Raw genomic sequence first — 25,420 nt, forward strand, 5'->3', positions numbered from 1 at the left:
CTGTGAATATACGTTAATTTAGATGTGTTTTATGCGTGGTATAAATTTCAGTACCTCTTCCGGTATAAAAAATAAAGATACTGAGCCTCAAAGTTTCAAAAAAAATTTAAAATTTAATTTTTTTTAGTTTTGGCATTTTTTCCTTATAGAACTCGACGAGAGGAGCAACTTTGGTCCTCTTGGCCAACCTCGTATCTCTTACCGTTTGGCCTGGAAAACTTTTTCATTAATAAAAGTTGAAACTTTGAGGCTCAGTATCTTGATTTTTTATACTGGAAGAGGTACTGAAATTTATACCACGCATAAAGCACACCTAAATTAACGTATATTCACAGTTTCAAGAAAATCCTAAGAAAATCGATTTTCTCTAGTATAAGGACGAGAGAACGTCCTTAAGATATTCTTTATTATTAAGACAAAATTAATTTTAAATGCCAATAAAATAAAAACATTGTAAAATATAGAAGTTATATACGGATATGTGATAAAATTTAGAAATTTATAATGCATAAATCTTTGAAAATAATTTAGTGGCCAAAAATTCTGTATCATGCGAATATAATAATTAATCGCATTTCTCTTGATTTAGAGAACATTTATTTTACATCTTATTCTAACAAAATATATTTGTCACATTTCTAAACATGTTATGTTTTACACAGTTAATGTTCGTAAAAGATTTAAATATACCATGGAAGATTTAATTACCTGAAACAAGAATATGTTTGTTTTTACATGGTATACAAATAATTATATATTTTGAGAACGATAAACATATTTCTTGAGATTTTAAATCTCTTTTTTTTCTTTCAGTTAAACCAATTTCTACAGAATTAATAAGATCTTTAATTAACAAACTACTATGTAAGTATATTGATTAATTTTTCTTTTAGCCATATTTTTTAGAAGTTTTTATAGAGAAAATAATGCTATATTACTTACATCGCCAAAAGTTGCGATAGATAATTGAAATAATTTTCCTGCAGTGAACTTTATCACGTTACTTGATCGTGCAATTATTAAAATAAGACCAAGTGCAGTTTTGTGATGTAGATTATACCAATCGGTCATATATGCCATTTCTCCGACATGTTTGCACTAGCAAATCAATATAAAATTAAAATTTTCTATAATTATTGAAAATATGATAATTCGGTTCAAGAAAATTATTAATGAATGCAAAATATATATGCAAATATCGAGTTTTGCTAAAAATTAAACAATTGTATTCTAGTATTTTTATATAATAACATAAAAGCATGTTTTATAAAGTTTAGATTTATTGAGTTATGAAATAAAGAATACACTGAGAAAAAAATTGAATATGAATTTTATTGAATATGAGAAAAAAATGTTTTGAATTTTAGTAAATATTACTTTGCATACAATTGTGACTATGTTTACTAAAATAAAGAAAATTTTCCTTTTTATTAGTATATGTGTATTCACTAGGAAAAAAATATACTAATAAAAAGGAAAATTTTCTTTATTTTAATAAATTGAGTCAGAGTTGTACTAATATTTACTAAAATCCAGAACATTTTTTCTCAGTGTATTATTCTATATTGTCGATATATTACCTGTTCTGTGATAATCTCTCCGATATAGCAATATATAAAAATATTGAAAGCCATCGTTAAGTACATATTAATATAAGATGTTATTTTTGCAGCACTGAAATCTTCCAAAGCCTAAAAAGTTATAACGCTAATCTCTATCTTTATATAATAACATGATTAACTTGCTTTTACTCCATTTTCTTGGTAATATAATGAAATTTAAATATTTATAAATAAAGAAATTGATTGGTTGATACATTTAATAAGATGACAATTTTTTAGGTTTTTATCATACCAAAAGAAAATAATATCCCATTAAGCACATGGTTATCGTACATCCCATCAATTCCGCAAGAGAGATCTTATTCACAATGCTTTCCACGCGTGCTAAAAAACTGAAATGTGTATAATAGTGCTCATAATTATTAGATGTAAAGATTGTTTCCGAGAAATTATATCGATAACGGCACATCATTTTTAGTAATTAAAACAATTAATATTTGTTCTAACAAAAATGTCTGTATATCTTTGATAATATTGCTTTATATGACATGTACGAGGCCCAAAGTACTCGAAAGTTTATTGTCTATTTACGTACCTCAATACTCTGAGATGATGCTCCACGATAGCGGCCATTTTTTTTTCGGCTACATGATTTTCCTTCTGATTTTCTACAAGTTCATGTAACCACGTGTACAGCACGTTCAATTGACCACAGGCGTGCGTTGCGAAGACGGCAGCCAGGCTGCAACCACCGATCGTAGATGAATTCGCTACCAATGTTGACAAAAAATTCAGTACCAATGCGATTTCATTCACAGGGCTAAATCTTGTGTCGATGATCTTGCTATAAACCGGACACGTCATCGGGTGCGTCCTAAAGGTCTCGTTGCCAACAGTGACAGGTACAGTCTTCATCACCCTGTATATGCTAAACAGTATTGTACTGCCATGCATAATCACCCCACAGATCCCGGCGACGAAACGACCGAACTTGGCGTATTGTAACATTACTTTGCGATCTTCGATCCTATTTATGATTTCCCAATCTTCTTCCATATGTCGTATTAATTTACGAATGTCGCCACTACGTTTCAAAAGCACCCAGTAATTTACCGAACCCATAACTCTGTGAAGCAACGGACCAATGACAAGCAATTTCAGTTTGATGTTGGCTTCCTCGAATAACACGAATAGCGCGCATGGTATCATTATACATGCCACCACGATCACGCAAATAAAAATTTGTAACAATACGAGTATCTTGCTTGAGCCGTTTATTTGTGACCATATACCAATTGGTTTCAGGAACCATCGATTTAGTTGAAGACTATAATCATTGTTACTCATAGAGCTAGTACCTGTGGACATATGTTTTGACTTCGTCATTGTCACTTTACGAAGGTTCCCGATATACTGTCGCGGTGGACGGTGCGCTTGCAAGAAATGTATATTCGAATATGCGCCTGCGTCAACTTCGAATGAAGTTTGACAATTTTATATTGATGTTTTTTTTTCTGAGAGGCAGCACGCTTGCACGTTCGATCAATAATCGTCTATAGCGTGTTTTTTATTCCTGACGGAAAATGTTATTCCGTCGGGAATAAAAAATACGTTATAGACGATTATTGATCGAACGTGCAAGCGTGCTTCTCAGAAAAAAAAAACATCAATATGAAGTTGCTAAACTTCATTCGAAGTTGACGCAGGCGCATATTCGAATATACAATTCTTTGACAGGAAACCGTATAGAGAGGCGGACGAGAACACACTTGCGAAAGTAAGTACAAATTTTAGGCGAGTCGTCAAGCGATATTCGCTAAACTTTTGAAAAATTTAATTGTAGGAAAATTTGCTGTATATGTCATAAACATTAATTGTTTTTCATGTAATATTAATATACTTGGAAAATATTTTGTCTATTCTATACAGAATATGTGTTGTCTAACTTTTTAATATGCTACATATTTCTAATTAACTACATTACTAACTGAAAACATTTTACGTAGTCAATGTTTACACAATTTTTAAATAAGCTGTGGAAGTTTTAATTACCTGAAACTAAAATAAAATTTTTTTTTCTATTGATACTATGCTATTCCGTATATTAAAAAACGGTATGCATTTTAGGCATTTTGGGGAGCACGCAGGAATCGTTGGATTTATTTTTTTTACTCATTATTACTTGCTGAATCCGAGAAAAAATGCTTAAAAATCGTAGTATCCAAGAAAAGTTTTTAAACACATTTTATACTGAAGTAAGTAATTGTTGATTTTATCACTTTCTCAACTTGTGTCATCACTGTTATTATATTTTCATTAAAATCGTGGTGTTACTTGTACTAAATAAGATTTTGTAATGAAGGCTATTATTGTAGAGTATTTATGAAATACGAGAAGCTTTTTTTTAGTAATATATATTTTTCTTTAGTATACCATAATCAAATGATATCCGACTAAGCACATATTTAGCGTGCACCCCATCAACATTGTGAGGAAGATTTTATGCATAATGTTCTCCATACACGCTATAAAACTATAATACGTTTTTAGGATTGTATAATAGTAAGTTTAAGTGTGAAGTTTTTGCTGACAAAATATTCTTGCAAGAAGTCACTCATGTATTTTCATACTCCGTACAATGACAATATATTTTAATTATTTTGATATATTTATGTCTCTCTCTCTCTCTCTCTCTCTCTCTCTGTGTGTGTGTGTGTGTGTGTGTGTGTGTGTGTGTGTAACAGAAATAAATATCTATTTTTAATGCGTATCATATTTGTTAAGGTTAATTACAGCCAAGAAGTACACATCTATAATAAAGTATAGAATACCTTAGGGCTCTTAAGTGATGCTCCACAATAACAGCCAATTTTTGTTCAACCGACTGTTTCCTCTTTTTGTCGTAATTGTTGACGAGTTCGTTTAACTATGTATACAATACGTTGAGTTGGCCGCAGGCGTGCATCACGAGAACGCCAGCGAAGCTGCAAACATTCACTATTGCAAAATTCCCTACAAATATCAGTCACGAATTGCACACAGCCAACATGATTTCGTTTATAGGGCTGAATCTTGTCGATAATCGTACTGTGTACTGGGCACGTCATCAGATGCATCTTGAAAATCTCGTTACCGACTATAATAGTCGTAGGTTTTATTGCTTTTGCGGTACCATATACTGAGAAAAAAATATTTAGATCCAAAAAAATATTTATTTAGATTGCTACTAATAGGATATTTACTTAATATAATACACATGTTTATTTAGAATTAAATATTTTTCTATCAGTTCCATTTTGTTTATCTGTTTTATCCCTTCAAAGTAAGGGGAGTTGAACAACATGCATGATACCTGTATTTATATTGATTTGTTCTAGAGGAAAAGGGTGAAACTTTTTTTAATTGATACTCAAATGAAACTTGTTCCAAAATTAAGCAGTCGACTGTGTTATAGTGTAGTGAAAAGTGCTTGAAAAGAATATGATTGCTTACAAATTTGTATTTAACAATAGATATTAAATTAAATTATATATATATATATATATATATATATATATATATATATGTAGGTCTAGAGGTATGTTCCGGGACTGTTTACGTTTTTTGAAATGTACAGTCCTGGAATATAACGCATATATATGTAATCAGATTCAAAAAACTGTCCCGAAAAATGCCGTAGGACATGAATTTTTTCCAGGACAGTTCTGGAAACTGCCAAATGTCCTGGAATATACCGATGTAAAAAATAAAAGTCCCGGAACATACTTCCGGACCTACATATATATATATATATATATATGTGGTATAAAGTCATAAAATTATTCAAATTAAATAAAAATATCTAATTTTAAATAAATCTGTGTATCATTTTAAGTAAATAAGCTATTGGCAACAATCTAAATAATTTTTTTGATATAAATATTTTTTCTCAGTGTAGAGTAGCTGATAGCCCTGTGTTGTCGCCACACTGATTGCGGCGAGGAAACGTCCGAAGTTTGCATATTCCAGCATTGTTTCAGGGTCTCCGATTCTTTGTATGAGCTGCCAATCAGTCTCCATATGTTGTATACAATTCCGAATATCGTGGCTGTGCAGGAGCTGCATCCAATAGCTTATTGAACCCATAATTCTGTAAAGCAGAGGACCAATAGCTCCCAGCTTTGTTGTGATAACCTGATGGTCTTCCAGTAATATATACATTATATATGGCACCGTAACGATTGCTATTATAAGTGAACAAACGATGATCTGTATTATTTTAGCAATTTTTTTTAATGTACTCGACATGATTTAGTGGCCAAAAATTCTGCGTCATTCGAATATAATAATTAATCGCATTTATCTTGATTTAGAGGACATATTTATTTTACATCTTATTCTATACAAAATATATTTGTCACATTTCTAAACATGTTATGTTTCACACGGTTAATGTTCGTAAAAGATTTAAATATACCATGGAAGTTTTAATTACCTGAAACAAAAATATGTTTGTTTCTACATGGTATACAAATAATTATGTATTTTGAGAACGATAAACATATTTCTTGAGATTTTAAATCTCTTTTTTTTCTTTCAGTTAAACCAATTTCTACAGAATTATTAAGATCTTTAATTAACAAACTACTATGTAAGTATATTGATTAATTTTTTTTTTTAACCATATTTTTCAGAAGTTTTTATAGAGAAAATAATGCCATATTACTTACATCGCCAAAAGTTGCGATAGATAATTGAAATAATTTTCCTGCAGTGAACTTTATCACGTTACTTGATCGTGCAATTATTAAAATAAGACCAAGTGCAGTTTTGTGATGTAGATTATACCAATCGGTCATATATGCCATTTCCCCGACATGTTTGCACTAGCAAATCGATAAAATTAAGATTTTCTATAATTATTGAAAATATGATAATTCGGTTCAAGAAAATTATTAATGACTGTAAAATATATATGCAAATATTGAGTTTTGCTAAAAATTAAACAATTGTATTTTAGTATTTTTATATAATAACATAAAAGCATGTCTTATAAAGTTTAGATTTGTTGAGTTATGAAATAAAGAATATTATTCTATATTGTCGATATATTACCTGTTCTGCGATAATTTCTCCGATATAGCAATATATAAAAATATTGAAAGCCATCGATAAGTATACATTAATATAAGATGTTATTTTCGCTGCATTGAAATCTTCCAAAGTCTAAAAAGTTATAACGCAAATTTCTACCTTTATATAATAACATGATTAACTTGCTTTCACTCCATTTTCTTGGTAATATAATGACATTTAAATATTTATAAATAAAGAAAGTGATTGGTTGATACATTTAATAAGATGACAATTTTTTAGGTTTTTATCATACCAAAAGAAAAAAATATCCCATTAAGCACATGCTTATTGTACATCCCATCAATTCCGCAAGAGAGATCTTATTCATAATACTTTCCACGCGTGCTAGAAAACTGAAATGTGTATAATAGTGCTCATAATTATTAGATGTAAAGATTGTTTCCAAGAAACTATATCGATAACGGCACATCATTTTTAGTAATTAAAACAATTAATATTTGTTCTAACAAAAATGTCTGTATATCTTTGATAATATTGCTTTATATGACATGTACGAGGTCCAAAGTACTCGAAAGTTTATTGTTTATTTACGTACCTCAATACTCTGAGATGATGCTCCACGATAGCGGCCATTTTTCTTTCGGCTACATGATTTCCCTTCTGATTTTCTACAAGTTCATGTAACCACGTGTATAGCACGTTCAATTGACCACAGGCGTGCGTTGCGAAGACGGCAGCCAGGCTGCAACCACCGATCGTAGATGAACTCACTACAAATGTTGACATAAACTGCAGAACCAATGCGATTTCATTCACAGGGCTAAATCTCGTGTCGATGATCTTGCTATAAACCGGACACGTCAGCGGGTGCGTCCTAAAGGTCTCGTTGCCAACAGTGACAGGTACAGTCTTCATCACCCTGGCTAAGCTAAACAGCCATATACCGCCGTGCATAATCACCCCACAGATCCCGGCGACGAAACGACCGAACTTGGCGTACTGCAACATTATTTCACGTTCTTCGAACTTATTTATGATTTTCCAATCTTCTTCCATATGTCGTATTAATTTACGAATGTCACCACTACGTTTCAAAAGCACCCAGTAATTTACCGAACCCATAACTCTGTGAAGCAACGGACCAACGACCAGCAATTTCAGTTTGATGTTGGCTTCCTCGAATAACACGAATAGTGCGCATGGTATCATTATACTTGCTATCACGATCACGCAAATAAAAATGTGTAACAATACGAGTATCTTGTTTGAGCCGTTTATTTGTGACCATATACCAATTGGTTTTAGGAACCATCGATTCAGTTGAAGACTATAATCATTGTTACTCATAGAGCTGGTACCTGTGGACATATGTTTCGACTTCGTCATTGTTACTTTACGAAGGCTCCCGATATACTGTCGCGGTGGACGGTGCGCTTGCAAGAATTGTATATTCGTATATGCGCCTGCGTCAACTTCGAATGAAGTTTGGCAACTTCATATTAATGTTTTTTTTCCTGAGAAGCACGTTTGCACGTTCGATCAATAATCGTCTATAGCGTGTTTTTATTCTGTCAGTTTGACAGGAAACCGTATGTAAAGAAGGATATGCGAGTACATTTATGAAAGTACACTGAGAGGTTTTGTTACTATGTGAATAACGAACATTTTTTGCTGTAATTGCTAAAGTTTTGCTGAACTTTGCTATTGCAAAAGGTTTTGCTACACGGAGAGAATTTTTTGTTATATTTTACCCTTTTTACTACAAATTTGGGACAACTTGGCAACCAAGGAATTTTTAAAATATACAAAAGACATTTTACGAACAACGTGATAAAAATTACCAAGCAGATTGGTAAATTTTGAAAAATTATAGATATTTCTTAGATATACTTTAGTAAAATTAATCAAACATATTTTATATTGTAATGTAATAGATATTAATATTTTTTATTATGGTAGATATTAATCAGAATAGCTCGCATAAAATTCTTGGTGGTACATGTTGTCCCACAATTACCATGATTTCAGGGTAAATTTTAAGAGAAAATTCTCTCTTTGTATTATTGCAAAATTAATTAGTTCTTGCCTTTTTATCGTACACAATAGAAATGTATAACATTTACTAAATAGACTACACTAAAGTTTTATCATAGTTTTATATGCAACAAAGGACGACTAAGAATCTGCGATGTAGATTGACTGCAAAATAATAGTTTATAAAATAATCTTATGCAGTCAGCGATATACACTAAATCTTTAATTTGACGTATAAACTCTGTGACACCTTGTATATACTAGGCTGCCGTGTTATACGTTAAGTTAGCGGTCCAGCAGTAAAGGCGGAATTAAGATGAACTTAACGTAACGGAACGCGACGGGACGCGAAGTAACGTGAAACCTAAACACATTGTTTTTATATGCGGCTGATTACGATTGACTTTACGTAACGTGACGTAAAGTACCAAAAAACAATGTGTTTAGGTTTCACGTTACTTTGCGTTCCGTCGAGTTCCGTTACGTTAAGTTCATCGTAATTCCGCCTTTAGTAATTCCACGGCTGTCCGCTAAGTTGTAACACTTAATAGACTAGATATCGTGATGGTTCATTACTCCACTATCTCACAGTACTCGCACTTCCTCTAATACAGTATGAGTTATGTGCGCCAAGTACGTCAGTTTTATAAGTATGTATTATATATAAAGAATTAAATTTTATAATTTGTACAAGTGTTTTCTCAAGCTTTGTTGGCGTAATATCTGAGGTTACTATATTTATATAAAAATAGATTAAATCAACATTGTTTCGCACAATATTTTGACGGGCGCGACACTTGGAGTTCTTTTTTTTACCTATTTATAAAAAGGTAATTTTTATGGTTCTAATAATAAAGGATATCTCTTGAGAGGATATCTCAAGAGATATCCTTTATTATTAGGACAAAATTAATTTTAAATGGCAATAAAATAAGAACATTGTAAAATATAGAAGTTATATACAGATATGTGATAAAATTCAGAAATTTATATTGCATAAATCTTTGAAAATAATTTAATGGCCAACAATTCTGTGTCATTCAAATATAATAATTAATCTCATTTATCTTGATTTACAGGACATATTTATCCTACATCTTATTCTGTACAAAATATATTTTTCACATTTTTAAACATGTTATGTTTCACATTGTTAATGTTCGTAAAAGATTTAAATATACCATGGAAGTTTTAATTACCTGAAACAACAATATGTTTGTTTCTACATATTATACAAATGATTACATATTTTGAGAACGATAAACATATTTCTTGAGATTTTAAATCTTTTTTTTTTCTTTCAGTTAAACCAATTTCTACAGAATTATTAAGATCTCTAATTAACAAACTACTATGAAAGTATATTGATTAATTGTTCTAAACTACTATGAAAGTATATTGATTAATTGTTCTTTTAGCATATTTTTCAGAAGTTTTTATAGAGAAAATAATGCTATATTACTTACATCGCCAAAAGTTGCGATAGATAATTGAAATAATTTTCCTGCAGTGAACTTTATCACGTTACTTGATCGTGCAATTATTAAAATAAGACCAAGTGCAGTTTTGTGATGTAGATTATACCAATCGGTCATATATGCCATTTCCCCGACATGTTTGCACTAGCAAATTGATATAAAATTAAAATTTTCTATAATTATTGAAAATATGATAATTTGATTCAAGAAAATTATGAACGAATGCAAAATATATACGTAAATATTGAGTTTTACTAAAAATTAAACAATTTTACTTTAGTATTTTTATATAATAAAATAAAAGTATGTCTTATAAAGTTTAGATTTGTTGAGTTATAAAATAAAGAATATTATTCTATATTGTCAATATATTACCTGTTCTGCGATAATCTCTCCGATATAGCAAAATATAAAAATATTGAAAGCCATTGATAAGTATACGTTTACGTAAGATGCTATTTTGGTTGCATCGAAATCGGCCCAAGCCTAAAAGGTTATAACGCTAATCTTTGGGACCGTTATACAAGGTGAGGAAAAAGTATCAGACCGGTAAAATATCTCGAAAACAATGGATTGTAGAAAAAATTGCTTCAGACAAAAGTTTTAATGTTTAAAAAGACGCATTTAATAGCAGTATTATTTTGACCATAAGTGGCATTGCAAATCGAGTTAAGGTCAACTTTATTTTTTTAAGTGGAAAGTCTTATTATTTATTGTATGATCTTTGTCTACTAATTAATTTGAACAACTTTTGCCTGAAATATTTTTTTTCTAATCCATTGTTTTTTAGATATATTACCGGTCCGATACTTTTTCTTCACCTTGTATAATAACATGATCAACCTGTTTCCGCTCCATCTTCTTGATAATATAATAACATTTAAATATTTATAAATAAAGAAATTGATTGATTGATGCATTTAATAAGGTATCAATTTTTTATGTCTTCAACATACCATGATTAAGTAATATCCTAGTAAACACAAATTTATCGTACATCCCATTAATTCCGCAAGAGAGATCTTATTTATAATACTTTCCACGCGTGCTATAAAACTGAAATGTGTGTGATAATGCTCATAATAATCATTAGACGTAATTTTTTTTTGAGAGAAGATATATCTACATACAATCTACATACAAATACAATAAAATTGATTACGTATACGTATCAATAACGGCATCTGTCTTTTTTAATAATTAAAAAGATCAATGTTTATTCTAACAAGAATGTCTATATATCTTTGATAAGTTTTATATAAAATATACGAAGCCTAAAGTATTTTAGAAAGTGTATTTTCTATTTTTCGTACCTCAGTACTCTGAGATGGTGCTCCACGATAACGGCCAGTTTTCGTTCGGCTTTATGATTTTTCTCTTGGTTTTCTACAAGTTCATGTAGCCATGCACATAGCACGTTCAATTGACCACAGGCGTGCATTGCGAAGACGGCCGCCAGGCTGCAACCACCGACGGTAGATGAACTTACTATAAATGTTGACAGAAACTGCACAATCAATGCGATTTCATTCACAGGGCTGAATCTTGTATCGATAATCTTGCTATATATCGGACACGTCATTGGATGCATCCTAAAGGTCTCGTTGCCGACAGTGATAGGCACAGTTTTTATCGCTTTAGCTATGCTAAACAGGAATGCACCGCCATGCATAATCACCCCGCAGATCCCGGCGACGAAACGACCGAACTTGGCGTATTGCAACATTATTTCGCGATCTTCGAACCTATTTATGATTTTCCAATCTTCCTCCATATGTCGTATTAATTTACGAATGTCGCCACTACGTTTCAAAAGCACCCAGTAATTTACCGAACCCATAACTCTGTGAAGCAACGGACCAATGGCACTCAATTTCAATTTGATGTTGGCTTCCTCGAATAACACGTATAATGTGCATGGTATCATTATACATGCCACCACGATCACGCAAATAAAGATGTGTAACAATACGAGTATCTTGCACGTCGTGCTTGAGCCGTTCATTTGTGGCCAACCGCCAATTGGTTTCAGGAACCATCGATTCAGTTGAAGACTATAATCATTGTTACTCATAAAGCTAGTACCTGTGGACATATGTTCCGACTTCGTCATTGTTACTTTACGAAGGCTCCCGATGTACTGTCGACGTGGACGCAGTGCGCTTGCAAGAATTGTATATTCGGATATGCGCCTGCGTCAACTTCGAATGAAGTTTGGCAACTTTATATTGACGTTTTTTTTTTCTGAGAAGCACGCTTGCACGTTCGATCAATAATATAATCGTCTATAGCGTGTTTTTTATTCTGTCAGTTTGACAGGAAATCGTATAGAGAGGCAGACGAGAATACACTTGCGAAAGTAAGTACAAATTTTGTGAAATATTGATCTTATTAATTACTAAATTTTAGGCGAATCGTCAAGCGATATTCGCTAAACTTTTAAAAAATTTAATTGTAGGAAAATTTGCTGTATGTATCATAAACATTAATTGTTTTTTATGTAATATTAATATACTTGGAAAATATTTTGTCTATTCTATACAGAATATGTTGTCTAACTTTTTAATTTGCTACATATTTCTAATTAACTACATTACTAACTGAAAACATTTTACGTAGTCAATGTTTACACAATTTTTAAATAAGCCGTGGAAGTTTTAATTACCTGAAACAGTAAAATTTTTGTTTCTATTGATACCATACTATTTCGTATATTGAAGAACGGTATGCATTTTAGGCATTTTGGGGAGCACACAGGAATCGTTGGATTTATTTTTTTTTTACTCATTATTACTTGCTGAATCCGAGAAAAAATGCTTAAAAAATCGTAGTATCTAAGAAAAGTTTTTAAACACATTTTATACTGAAGTAAGTAATTGTTGATTTTATCACTTTCTCAACTCCTGTCAGCGCTGTTATTATATTTTTATTAGAATTGTGGTGTTACTTGTATTAAATAAGATTTTGTGATGAAGGCTATTATTGTAGAGTATTTATGAAATACGAGAAGCTCTTTTTAAGTAATATATTTTTCTTTAGTATACCATAATCGAATAATATCTAAGTAAGCTCATATTTAGCGTGCACCTCAACAATATCGTGAGGCAGACTTTATGCATAATGCTCTCCATACACGCTATAAAACTGTAATACGTTTTTATGATTGTAGTAAGTTTAAGTTTGAAGTCCTTGCTGACAAAATATTCTTGCAAGAAGTTGTCGCACATGTATTTTTATATTCCGTACAATGACAATATATTTTAATTATTTTGATACATGTATGTTTCTGTGTGTGTGTGTGTAACAGAAATAAATATCTATTTCTAAAGCGTGTCATATTTGTTAAGGCTAATTACAACCAAGAAGTACACATTTATAATAAAGTAGAATACCTTAGGGCTCTTAAGTGATGCTCCTCAATAGCAGCCAATTTTTGTTCAACTGACTGTTTTCCCTTTTTGTCGTAATCGTTGACAAATTCGTTTAACCATGCGTATACAACACGTGGAGTTGGCCGCAGGTGTACATTGCGAGAACACCAGCGAGGCTGCAAACACTCATTATTGCAGAACTCACTATCAATGCACGAATTGCACAGGCAACATGACTTCGTTTATAGGGCTGAATCTCATGTTGATAATCTTGCTTTAGGCTGGACATGTCATCGGAAGCGTTTAGAAAATCTCGTGCCGATCATAATGATCGTAATTTTTATTGCTTTTGCCGTACCGAAAAGTAGCTGATTGTTCTGCGTTGTCGCCGCACTGGTGGCGGCAAGAAAACGTCCGTATTTGGCATATTGTAGTATCGCTATACGGTCTCTGAGTCTTTATATGAGCCGCTAATCCGCATCTCCGTGTGTTGTATACAATTGCGAATGTCGTGGCTGCGATGGAGCAGTATACAATAGCTTTTTGTCCCCATAATCCTGTAAAGAAGAAGCAAAATAGTGCCTGGCTTCGGCCAGAACTGACAAAATTATTCTGAATTTTTTCCCTTAAAATTGTTTAGCATGGAGATTATTTCTTTATTATTGTTGAAATTTTGTTTCACGCAAATCGGATTTTTATTTAAAAGATTTCTTTGTATTTTTAAAATGTAAGTCTGTATTTCGTGGAAACTACCTGATTTTATGTAACAGGTGGTTGAAGTCAACTGTTGACTGTCGGAGAATCCGTTGTTATTTTAAATCAAGTCCGTTTTTTAATTGTGTATTATTGCCTCGATCATATTTAATCTGTATTATAGGTAATGCTCAGAATCATTAGATGTAAAGTTCTTTTTCTCGAAAGAAGATGTTTACAAATAGAATATAACTGTTTATGTATGCATATCGATAATGGCGATTTCAGTAAGAATTGAAAGAATTAATGTTTGTACAGAATTGTCAGTATGTTTTTGATATTATTGTTTCATATAAAATGTACGATGCCTAAATTATTCTAGAAAGTATATTGTCTGTTTACGTACTTTCATAATCTGCGATGATGTTCCACAATAATGTCCAGTTTCCATTCGGTTATATAATTTCTGGTTTTCTACAAATTCATTTAGTGTATAGCACGTTTAGTTGAACACAGGCGTGCCTTGTGAAGACGGCAAGCTGCAAGCATTGACTGTAGATGTAGATGATCTTACTATAAATGTTGACAGGAATTGTACAACTAGTGCGATTTTATTCACGGTGATGAATTTCGTGTCGAGGATTTTGCTGTAAATCGGATACGCCATCGGATGCATTCGACAGTGACAGTTATAATTTTTCTCGCACTGGCTGTGATAAATAAGAATGCATCGTCATGCATAATCACTTCCGGCGACGAAACGACTGAACTTGGCGTATTGCTACTTTATTTCGCGATTTTCTATCTAATTTATGATTTTTAATCTGTCTTTATGTGACGAATTAATTTGCGAATGTCACCACTCTGTTTAAAAAGCATTCAATAATTTACCCTGTGAAACAACGGACCAATGCATGGCGCTCAGTTTCAATTTGATGTTGTCTTCCTCGAATAACGCGAATAATGTACATGGTATTATAAATGCCGCTACGATTAGACAAATGTATAACAACTCGAATATTTTGCACGTTATGTTTGAGTCGTTTATTTGTGGCCATATATCAATTGTTCGAGGAACCATCGATTAAGTTGAAGACTATAATCAATGTTACTTTTAAAACTAATTGTACTTCTGCATGGATATAGATTTTGACTTTTTCATTTCATTCGATATACTGTCGCGGTGGATAGTGCGGTTGCAAGGATTATATTCGAACATGTTCCTACTTCGAATGTCAACTTCGAATAAAGTTTGAAACTTTATATTGATGTTTTTTTTTCTTGAGAAGCACGCTTGCACGTTCGATCAATAATTGTCTATAGCATGTTTTTTATTCTGTCAATTTGACAGGAAACCGTATATAAAGAAGGATATACGTGTACATTTATGAAAGTACACTGAGAGGAAGGTTTTGTTACTATGTGAACAAGCAACATTTTTTGCTGCAATAGCAAAAGTTTTGCTGAACTTTGCTGTTGCAAAAGGTTTTGCTATTATTGCAAAATTAATTAGTTCTTGCAGCAAAAAATGTTGGTTGTTCACATAGTAATAAAACCTTTCTTTCAGTGTAGGTACAAATTTCGAAAAATATTCAACATTAGTTATTCAATTTTATGCGAGTCGTCAAGGGATATCCGCTAAACTTCTGAAAAATTTAATCATAAAAAATCTGCTGTATATGTCACAAACATTAATTATATTTTATGTAGTATTAGAATCCATGTTACGTTAATTGTCTCCAAATATTTAAATAAGCCATGGAAGTTTTATAATTACCTGAAACAGTTAAATTTTTGTTTCTATTGATAGTACACGGTTTTGTACATGAAATTTTGCATTATAACGCTTTAGTCGAATATAATGAGTCTATTGAAATTAGTAAGATTGAAATCATATATTCGTTAAATGTAAAATTATTATTAAGGAGTAATTAAATACGTTACTTACATCGTCGAAAGTTGCGATAAATGATTGAATTAATTTTCCTTCAGTTATCTTGATTATATTCCTTGATCGCATTATTATTAAAATGAAGCAATAAGTTGTTCTGTACGGTAGTTGATACTAATTAGTCATATATATTTTTCCGACGTTTTTGCACTAATAAAGAAAATATAGAGAATTTTTAATTTTACATAAGTATTTTATTTAAATATGTAATGGCTTACAGAATATTGAAAGGAATATACTATCAATTACTATACTGTGCAAAAAATGTGTCAATCCCAAAAAGTAGTCCGATATGTTCAACTAAACTTTTTAGTTAGTTAACTAAACTTTAATTACAGTTGAATTAATTAATTTTTGAGAAACTAAATAAATTGTTAAAACAACTAATGTTTAGTTAATTAATTAAAATGTTTAGTTGAACGTATCGGACTAAATATTTTTTTAGATTAACAATTTTTTTTTCAGTGTGTATTTCTGTATTTTACAAATAAATTTGAATATTTTCCAAAGTTTTGAAAAAATTTAATTTTAATCTCAATATACATTATCTGTTTTTATTGTGTCGTATTTGTTAAGACAAAGGAGGATGTTAAGAAAGTCCGATTTTTGGATCGGCCATCTTGAATTCACCATGTTAGATTTTTGTAGAAATGGCGAATTAAAAATGGTGTTTTTGACATGTAGTTTTGTACGTAGGATTATATTATTCAAATATTTTATCAAAATGAGTCTGAGCGGGCTTGATCAGACATGCTGATTACGAATCCATTAATTAAATGAAAAAATCTAACATGGCGGATTCAAGATGGCCGATCCAAAATGTTTGTATTGCCGGAATAAAATCAGGTAATTCACTTATTTTTCTTCTATAAAATATGTGAATTATTTCTATAAAATAAGCGAATTACCTGATTTTATTCCGGCAATACAAACATTTTGAACCGGCCATTTTGAATCCGCTATGTTAGATCTTTTCATTTAATTAATGGATTCGTAATCAGTTTGTCTAAAAAAGTCCACTTAGACTCATTTTGATAAAATATGTGAATTACTTCTATAAAATATTTGAATAATGTAATGCTACGTACAAAACCACATATCAAAGACGTTATTTTTGATTCGTCATTTCTACATTTTGACATTTGGATAATAGATTCGTGATCAGAGACTTCCAAAATCTTCGTAATGCATCCGATTCACGAATATAGCGGGTATCCGAATATTTGGTTTTCAAGCCTAGGAAATTCGATGTAACATCAATGTTCCCACATGTTGCCACACTGATTGCGGCGAGGAAACGTCCAAAGTTTGCATATTCCAGCATTGTTTCAGGGTCTCCGATTCTTTGTATGAGCTGCCAATCAGTCTCCATATGTTATATATAATTCCGAATATCGTGGCTGTGCAGGAGCTGCATCCAATATCTTATTGAGCCTATAATCCTATAGGCAGAGGCCTATAATAGCGCCCATCTTCGTTGTGATAGCCTGGTCCTCCACACAGTAACATATATACATTATACATGGCACCGTAACGATTGCTATTACAAGTCAACAAACGATGATCTGTATTATATTTTAGCAATTTTTTCTAATGTACTTGACATGCTTGTTAAAGACCACGTTTGAGGAGGAATACGATAGTACTTTTTTTGTGGCTATGCATGTAAGTTTCGTAAAGTATTTGGTTTTAATTTCTTTAGTTTCAGGGAAATTGTGAGAAATACTATTTGTACTTTCAAGAACTTAATCGTAAAAAATTTTGTTATACCATAATTATTATTAAGCGTGTTTATTTAACATCTACTCTATTTGGAAGATATTCCATACATGTGTTTTATAACTAAGTCTCTCTACGTTTTATATGGTCATCGTTCGTAAGAAATTTAAATATGCCGTGGAAGTTTTGATTACCTGAAATGACAAAATGGCTTTGTTTTTTTGCTAACAACAAAATGTACAATAAATTATTACGTTGTTGAAATTTGCTTTGATACAGTATATTGTATCAGATTAAATCGTAAAGTTATTATGTATAATTATTATAACAATTTATGAACGATAAGAAAGTAAATTTTGTCAAAATTTTATATTCGACGTCAATAACTGTAGTATATGTGTTACTTACGTCACCAAAGGTTGCTATGGATAACAGAACTATTTTTCCCGCAGTTATCTTGATAGTGTGACTCGATTGCATGATTATCAAAATGAGACCGAGCGCTGTTTTGTGAGGCAGTTTATACCAATTAGTCATATATGTTATGTCTCCAATTTTTTCACACTAATAAATAAAGATATTTATAAATTTCTTTGAGTATCTGAACGTCTAACGCCGATGGTAAAAAGATATCAAAGGATATCTTAATCTTACTATTAATCAGATCTATTTGCTTGACTCGTATTACTGTAGTTACAATTCAATGGCCAGTGTGAGTCTGGGGTGCAGTTGTATATATATGCGGAAAATTAAATTACATAATACAAATATTGACACTATTATTGCGATTTCTGTTATTTTGATCTCTAGTAAAATCATCATTTGGTAATCTTTAGTGGACTAATTAGTCCACTAAAGTCCACTATGGATTTCAGTAGAGATCGATACTGGTTCTAGAAATTGCAATAACAGTGTAATTACTTGTACTATGTACGTAATTTGATATTTAAAAATATTTTGATATTTGCAACTACACATGTTAATTAGTTAACTAAATATTAGTTGTTTCAGCAATTATTAAGTTGCATGTCAACCATCAAACATTTTTAATCAAGAATTAATTAATTCAACTAATGTTTAGTTAAACTAACTAAAATGTTTAGTTGCACGTATTGGACTAAATATTTTTCCGGATTAACAAATTTTTTCTCAGTGTACATAATCAAATTAAATGAATTTTCACACGTCTAAAAAATATTTTTTATTTCAAGGTATTACCTCTTTCGTGAGGATTTCACCGATGTAACAATATATAAATATAATGATACACGCTGTCAAGTATGCCGTAAAATGTGATAATAATTTTGCCTTATCGAACGCACTCCAGTTCTGGAAAATAAATTGCTGTCTTTATTTACTGCAGGAAAATAAGGTAATCTGTTTTTGCGGCATTTCAATTATCTGTTATCTGTTATTAATTATTAATTATCTGTTATCTGCGATTTGAGACGAAGTTTTAGTTATTATCAGCATACCATAACAACGAAATATCCCATTAAGCACATATTTATGGTAGATCCCATCAATTCTGCTAGACAGGCTTTATTCATAATACTTTCTATTTGTTGTACAAAACTGAAACATATCTCTGCAGTTACGACACATCAAGCGTGATCGTATGCTTCTTTTGCAAAATTTATTTAAGACGATCTACGATATGTGTTAGTATTCAGAATATATTTTTTACAATCTTTGTGTACTGTGTAATATGAAGAACATTTAAATAATAGGAATACACTCATCCCACTCATCTGTGATGTATATGTACATGTATGTGTATGTGAGGGTGCTTGTGTGTGCGTGTGCGTGTGTGTATTTGTGTAGGCATATCGTTTAAAATGAATTTAAATAGAATATTTGTATGGAAGTTCTTTTTTCGCCTTTCATGTATAGGGGAATGCGGGGCACGTTGAGACACTGCTGGTTGGAGGGAAAGGGGGCTTTTTAGGTTTGCTGTACTGTCATCACTGCATGCCTTGTTTATCCAGGAGGTAACATAATCTTAGTTTTTGTAGTCAGATTGCATTGTTTTGTTGTTAGCGAAAGATAAGTGTTTTTGAGTATTAAATGTAAATTTTAATTTGCTAAGGTAAACTGAATTAATTATTTTATTATGATTGTAGAAATTTTAGATTTCAGACAAATAACTGTGGAACAGGTTGAGATATAAAACATTTTGGAGTAAAATGAGACACCTTTAAAGATAACTGTATTTAATAAGGTGGTTTTTTGTCTTAGATCTGTTGCTTATTGAAAATCGTCATGTAACGGAAAAAAACGTCAAGTAAAAGGTAATTTTGATGCCGACACACTGTTTTTTTATCATGATATTTTGTTATGTTCTAATATTGTTCTTATCAAATATATATTCATAAATAAATAATAACACAAATTATTATTGATATGTCTCATTGTGTCTCACATTGTTTTAATCCTCCCTGCTGGGTGTCTTAACCTGCCCCATTAGTGGGGCAAGTTGAAACACTTTTAAAAAATTGATTTTTTTAATTATTTAAGAAGTAAAACACGCTAAAAACCAATAAACTTATTAAAATTTTAAAATTTGAGTAAATCTGTGTTGAAAATCACTTTAAAAAAATTTTAGCATAAATATTTAAAGAAATACAGCGAGTTGAATTTTAGGTGTCTCAACGTACTTCAGTTTCCCCTACTTAAGTTTATAATATATGACAATGTTTTAAGTTTAGCGCAAAATACTAGTTTATGCAAAGCAATGTAATGGAAATGCTTATTTGTCTTTAATACTCAATAAAAAGAAACTCGCACAAAGTGCAATCAAAACTCTATTATCTAACAATAAGTACAAGTAAAATACCTGATGACTCTCCAATGATGCTTCACGATGGCCGCAAGTCTTTGGTCTGCTAAATGATTATTCTTTTTTTCGGTGAGTTCATTTAACCACGTATGCATTACATTCAGTTGACCGCAAGCATGCATCGCGAAGACGGCAATGAGACTGCAAACAGTTGCTATAGAGGAAATCATTATAAACGTCGACAAGTATTGCACACCCAGCATGATCTCGTTCACAGGGCTGAATCTCACATCAAGTATCCTGCTGTACATTGGACACGTCATCGGATGTATCGTAATAGTTTTGTTGCCGACGATAACGGTTGTTGTTTCCATCGCCTTGACCACGTTAAAGATGAACGTACTACCATGTAGAAACGTCGCGCACAAGACGGTCATGAAGCGGCCGGATTTGGCATATTGCAGCATCACTTTGCGATTATCGATCCGAACGAGTTTCCAATCCGTCTCCATATGCCGTATGCAACGTTCAATGTCTTTGTTACGCGTAATTAATATCCAGTAAATTACTGTTCCCAACATTCTGTTAATCAGCGGAATGAGGTCCTTTAATTTAGTCTTAAAGTCTTTTTTCTCGAACCCCATGTACAACATGCATGGTATCAGAATGATTGCCAACGCCGTCGAAAAAATTAAGATTTGCATTGACACCGCGAGTTTTTTTATTCTGTTCGACGCGCTCGTTTGCGGCCAAGCACCTAGTGATATGAGAAACCATCGATTTATTCGTGTACCGTAGTCATTGAGATTCTCGTTATCTGTTATGTGTTTCGGATTGCTCATGATCGTTTCATAGAGACGACCGATACGTTACTGCAATAATCATCTAAAGTTTTGCTTAACCGTAGCTTAACTAGAGACACGCATAAATACGCTTGCGCCAGCTTTAATAATGTTTTGTGACGGGTCGATAGCTTTGCCCGAAGGAGAGCGCACGCTCGTATCCAATCAATAATCTTTCTTTCCACGAAGCCTGCCTGTCAGTTTGACAGGAGATCGCGTTCAGTGAACAGTGTGAAAATATTTTTTCGAAAGTGACAACGAACTCTTGACTTTTCGTTATTTTGTATCGTTTATAATTTATCAGGTGAAACGTATATAATATGATACATTACTGTTTCAGAAAGATTCTCGATATAATGATTGTGATCATATGTCACATATGTAATAAAGTCCAAAAGTTACTGACGCAAGAATATGTGAAAGGTGAAAAAACGAAAGAACTCTTTTTATTTTTCAATATACCTAATCACTTTTTATTTCATTTTTTTTAGACTAATAATTTAATTTTTTAGTACAACTGACAAAATTATTCTGAATTTTTTCCCTTAAAATTGTTTAGCATAGAGATCATTTCTTTATTATTGTTGAAATTTTGTTTCACGCAAATCAGATTTTAATTTAAAAGATTTCTTTGTATTTTTAAAATGTAAGTCCGATTTTCGTGGAAACTACCTGATTTTATGTAACAGGTGGTTGAAGTCAACTGTTGACTGTCGGAGAATCCGCTGTTATTTTAAATCTGTATTATAGGTAATGCTCAGAATCATTAGATGTAAAGTTCCTTTCTCGAAAGAAGATGTTTACAAATAGAATATAACTGTTTATGTATGCATATCGATAATGGCATTTCAGTAAGAATTGAAAGAATTAATGTTTGTACAGAATTGTCAGTATGTTTTTGATATTATTGTTTCATATAAGATGTACGATGCCTAAATTATTTTAGAAAGTTTATTGTCTGTTTACGTACTTTCATAATCTGCGATGATGCTCCACAATAATGTCCAGTTTCCATTCGGTTATATGATTTCTGGTTTTCTACAAATTCATTTAGTGTATAGCACGTTTAGTTGAACACAGGCGTGCCTTGCGAAGACGGCAGGCTGCAAGCATCGACTGTAGATGTAGATGATCTTACTATAAATGTTGACAGGAATTGTACAACCAGTGCGATTTTATTCACGGTGATGAATTTTGTGTCGAGGATTTTGCTATAAATCGGACACGCCATCGGATGCATCCGACAGTGACAGTTATAATTTTTCTTGCACTGGCTGTGATAAATAAGAATGGATCGCCATGCATAATCACTCCCGGCGGCGAAACGGCTGAACTTGGCGTATTGCTATTTTATTTCGCGATTTTCGATTCAATTTATGATTTTCCAGTCTGTCTTCATGTGTCGTATTAATTTGCGAATGTCACCACTCTCTTTGAAAAGCATCCGCAATAATTTACCCTGTGAAACAACGACCAATGCATGGCACTCAGTTTCAATTTGATGTTGTTTTCCTCGAATGACGCGAATAATGTGCATGGTATTATAAATGCCACCACGATCAGACAAATGTATAACAACTCGAGTATTCTGCACGTAATGTTTGAGCCGTTTATTTGTGGCTATATACCAATTGGTTTGAAGAACCATCGATTAAGTTGAAGACTATAATCAATGTTACTTTCAAAACTAATTGTACTTCTGCATGGATATATAGATTTTGACTTTTTCATTTCATGGATGCATTCGATATACTGTCGCGGTGGATAGTGCGCTTGCAAGGATTATATTCGAACATGTTCCTGCTTCGAATGTCAACTTCGAATAAAGTTTGAAACTTTATACTGACGTTTTTTTTCCTGAGAAGCACGCTTGCACGTTCGATCAATAATCGTCTATAGCATGTTTTTTATTCTGTCAATTTGAAAGGAAACCGTATATAAAAAAGGATATGCGAGTACGTTTATGAAAGTACACTGAGAGGAAGGTTTTGTTATTATATGAACAAGCAACATTTTTTGCTGCAATAGCAAAAGTTTTGCTGAACTTTGCTATTGCAAAAGGTTTTGCTATTATTGCAAAATTAATTAGTTCTTGCAGCAAAAAATGTTGGTTGTTCACATAGTAACAAAACCTTTCTTTCATTGTAGGTACAAATTTCGAAAAATATTCAACATTTGTTATTTAATTTTATGCGAGTCGTCAAGGGATATCCGCTAAACTTCTGAGAAATTTAATCATAAAAAATCTGCTGTATATGTCACAAACATTAATTATATTTTATGTAGTATTAGAATCCACGTTACGTTAATTGTCTCAAAATATTTAAATAAGCCAGGGAAGTTTTATAATTACCTGAAACAGTTAAATTTTGGTTTGTATTGATAGTACACGGTTTTGTACATGAAATTTTGCATTAGAACATGGCGGATTCAAGATGGCCGATTCAAAATGTTTGCCGGAATAAAATCAGGTAATTCACTTATTTTTCTTCTATAAAATAAGTGAATTACTTTTATAAAATAAGCGATTTACCTGATTTTATTCCGACAATATAAACATTTTGGACCGGCCATTTTGAATCCGCCATGTTAGATTTGTTTATTTAATTAACGGATTTGTAATCAGCAGGTCTGAAAAAGCCCGCTCAGACTCATTTTGATAAAATATTTGAATAATGTAATTTTACGTACAAAACTACATGTCAAGGACGCCATTTTTGATTCGTCATTTCAACATTTTACCATTTGGAAAATAGATTCGTGAATAGAGATTTTAAGAACCTTTTGGTATCAATTATAATAAAAAAACCTTCGCAATTCATCCGATTCATGAATTTAGCGTGGTATCCGAATATTTGGTTTTCAAGGAAATTCGATGTAACATCAATGTTCCCAGCATTTCTGGGATCTAAGACTGTTTTTACCTGTTTATGTGAGTTCCAAACAACAATTTTTTACGGTGAACTAAAGGTCCGCAGGAAGGCAAAAAATCGGATTTTTTTAACATTCTCTTTTACGCGAATTACAGTAAAAAAATACACGTCTGTAATAAAGTAGAGTACCTCAGGGCTCTTAAGTGATGCTCCACAATAGCAGCCAATTTTTGTTCAATCGACTGTTTCCCCTTTCTGTCGTAATTGTTGACGAATTCGTTTAACCATGTACAATACGTTGAGTTGGCCACAGGCATGCATCGCGAGAACGCCAGCGAGGCTGCAAACAAACTCACTATTGCAAAACTCCCTACAAACATCCGTCACGAATTGCACAGCCAATATGATTTCGTTTATAGCGCTGAATCTTGTCGATAATCGTAACTGTATACTGGGGACGTCATCAGATGCATCTTGAAAATCTCGTTACCGACTATAATAGTCGTAGGTTTTATTGCTTTGACGGTACCATATACTGAGAAAAAAAAATCTAGATCCAAAAAAATATTTATTTAGATTGCTGTTAATAGGATATTTACTTAATATAATACTCATGTTTATTTAGAATTAAATATTTTTATTCAAATTAAGTAAAATATCCAATTCTAAATAAATGTGTGTATTATTTTAAGTAAATAAGCTATTGGCAACAATCTAAATATTTTCTTTGATCTAAATATTTGTTCTCAGTGTAAAGTAGCTGATCGCCCTGTGTTGTCGCCACACTAATTGCGGTGAGGAAACGTCCAAAGTTTGCATATTCCAGCATTTTTTCAGGGTCTCCGATTCTTTGTATGAGCTGCCAATCAGTCTTCATATGTTGTAAACAATTCCGAATATCGTGGCTGTGCAGGAGCTGCATCCAATAGGTTATTGAACCCATAATTCTGTAAAGCAGAGGACCAATAGCTCCCAGCTTTGTTGTGATAGCCTGGTCTTCCAGTAATATACATTATATTATGGCACCGTAACGGTTGCTATT

The 25,420-nt window shown here is 32.0% G+C and overlaps 4 protein-coding genes and 3 long non-coding RNA genes across 12 annotated transcripts in view; 3 read left to right on the plus strand and 4 right to left on the minus strand.

Moving 5' to 3' along the window:
- The window catches only part of LOC139817272 (uncharacterized), a 213,164-nt gene that overhangs the window by 23,726 nt on the left and 164,018 nt on the right, over positions 1-25,420 (plus strand). For all 4 annotated transcript variants that reach the window (XR_011733172.1, XR_011733170.1, XR_011733171.1 and 1 more), the window contains exon 4: positions 814-864. This is a non-coding gene — a long non-coding RNA (uncharacterized lncRNA). The remainder of the gene's footprint in view (positions 1-813; positions 865-25,420) is intronic.
- Positions 480-2,948, minus strand: LOC139817244 (odorant receptor 82a-like). The gene is made up of 5 exons (XM_071785177.1): positions 2,158-2,948; positions 1,855-1,954; positions 1,581-1,691; positions 943-1,098; positions 480-708 (listed from the first exon to the last, which is right to left on the minus strand). The coding sequence occupies exons 1-5, from the start codon at positions 2,946-2,948 to the stop codon at positions 655-657; spliced, it is 1,212 nt and encodes a 403-aa protein (XP_071641278.1). The 3' UTR covers positions 480-654.
- On the plus strand, positions 2,326-20,712 carry LOC139817271 (uncharacterized). Its single transcript, XR_011733169.1, has 5 exons — positions 2,326-2,464; positions 2,868-3,339; positions 3,690-3,817; positions 19,096-19,256; positions 19,778-20,712. It is a non-coding gene; the product is annotated as an uncharacterized lncRNA (long non-coding RNA).
- On the minus strand, positions 3,825-9,015 carry LOC139817246 (odorant receptor 82a-like). 3 transcript variants are annotated; one of them, XM_071785181.1, is made up of 5 exons: positions 7,234-9,011; positions 6,931-7,030; positions 6,657-6,767; positions 6,272-6,427; positions 3,825-6,036 (listed from the first exon to the last, which is right to left on the minus strand). In XM_071785181.1, exons 1-5 carry the CDS (start codon positions 8,022-8,024, stop codon positions 5,983-5,985), a joined length of 1,212 nt encoding a protein of 403 aa, XP_071641282.1. In that variant the 5' UTR covers positions 8,025-9,011; the 3' UTR covers positions 3,825-5,982. The 3 variants fall into 3 exon arrangements, with proteins under 3 accessions (XP_071641282.1, XP_071641283.1, XP_071641284.1); XM_071785182.1 differs by lacking the exon at positions 3,825-6,036 and having other exon boundaries at positions 6,399-6,535; positions 7,234-9,015; XM_071785183.1 differs by lacking the exon at positions 3,825-6,036 and having other exon boundaries at positions 6,421-6,454; positions 7,234-9,014.
- On the minus strand, positions 9,672-12,274 carry LOC139817241 (odorant receptor 4-like). Its single transcript, XM_071785172.1, has 5 exons — positions 11,464-12,274; positions 11,107-11,206; positions 10,526-10,636; positions 10,139-10,294; positions 9,672-9,871 (listed from the first exon to the last, which is right to left on the minus strand). The coding sequence occupies exons 1-5, from the start codon at positions 12,261-12,263 to the stop codon at positions 9,818-9,820; spliced, it is 1,221 nt and encodes a 406-aa protein (XP_071641273.1). The 5' UTR covers positions 12,264-12,274; the 3' UTR covers positions 9,672-9,817.
- LOC139817274 (uncharacterized) lies at positions 12,375-13,002 on the plus strand. The gene is made up of 2 exons (XR_011733176.1): positions 12,375-12,509; positions 12,888-13,002. It is a non-coding gene; the product is annotated as an uncharacterized lncRNA (long non-coding RNA).
- Positions 17,941-24,294, minus strand: LOC139817251 (odorant receptor 82a-like). Its single transcript, XM_071785192.1, has 5 exons — positions 20,721-24,294; positions 19,360-19,459; positions 19,103-19,213; positions 18,293-18,448; positions 17,941-18,078 (listed from the first exon to the last, which is right to left on the minus strand). The coding sequence occupies exons 1-5, from the start codon at positions 21,503-21,505 to the stop codon at positions 18,025-18,027; spliced, it is 1,206 nt and encodes a 401-aa protein (XP_071641293.1). The 5' UTR covers positions 21,506-24,294; the 3' UTR covers positions 17,941-18,024.

The sequence above is a fragment of the Temnothorax longispinosus genome, chromosome 8, assembly GCF_030848805.1.
Source record: "Temnothorax longispinosus isolate EJ_2023e chromosome 8, Tlon_JGU_v1, whole genome shotgun sequence".
In the NCBI taxonomy this organism is placed as follows: Eukaryota; Metazoa; Arthropoda; class Insecta; order Hymenoptera; family Formicidae; genus Temnothorax; species Temnothorax longispinosus.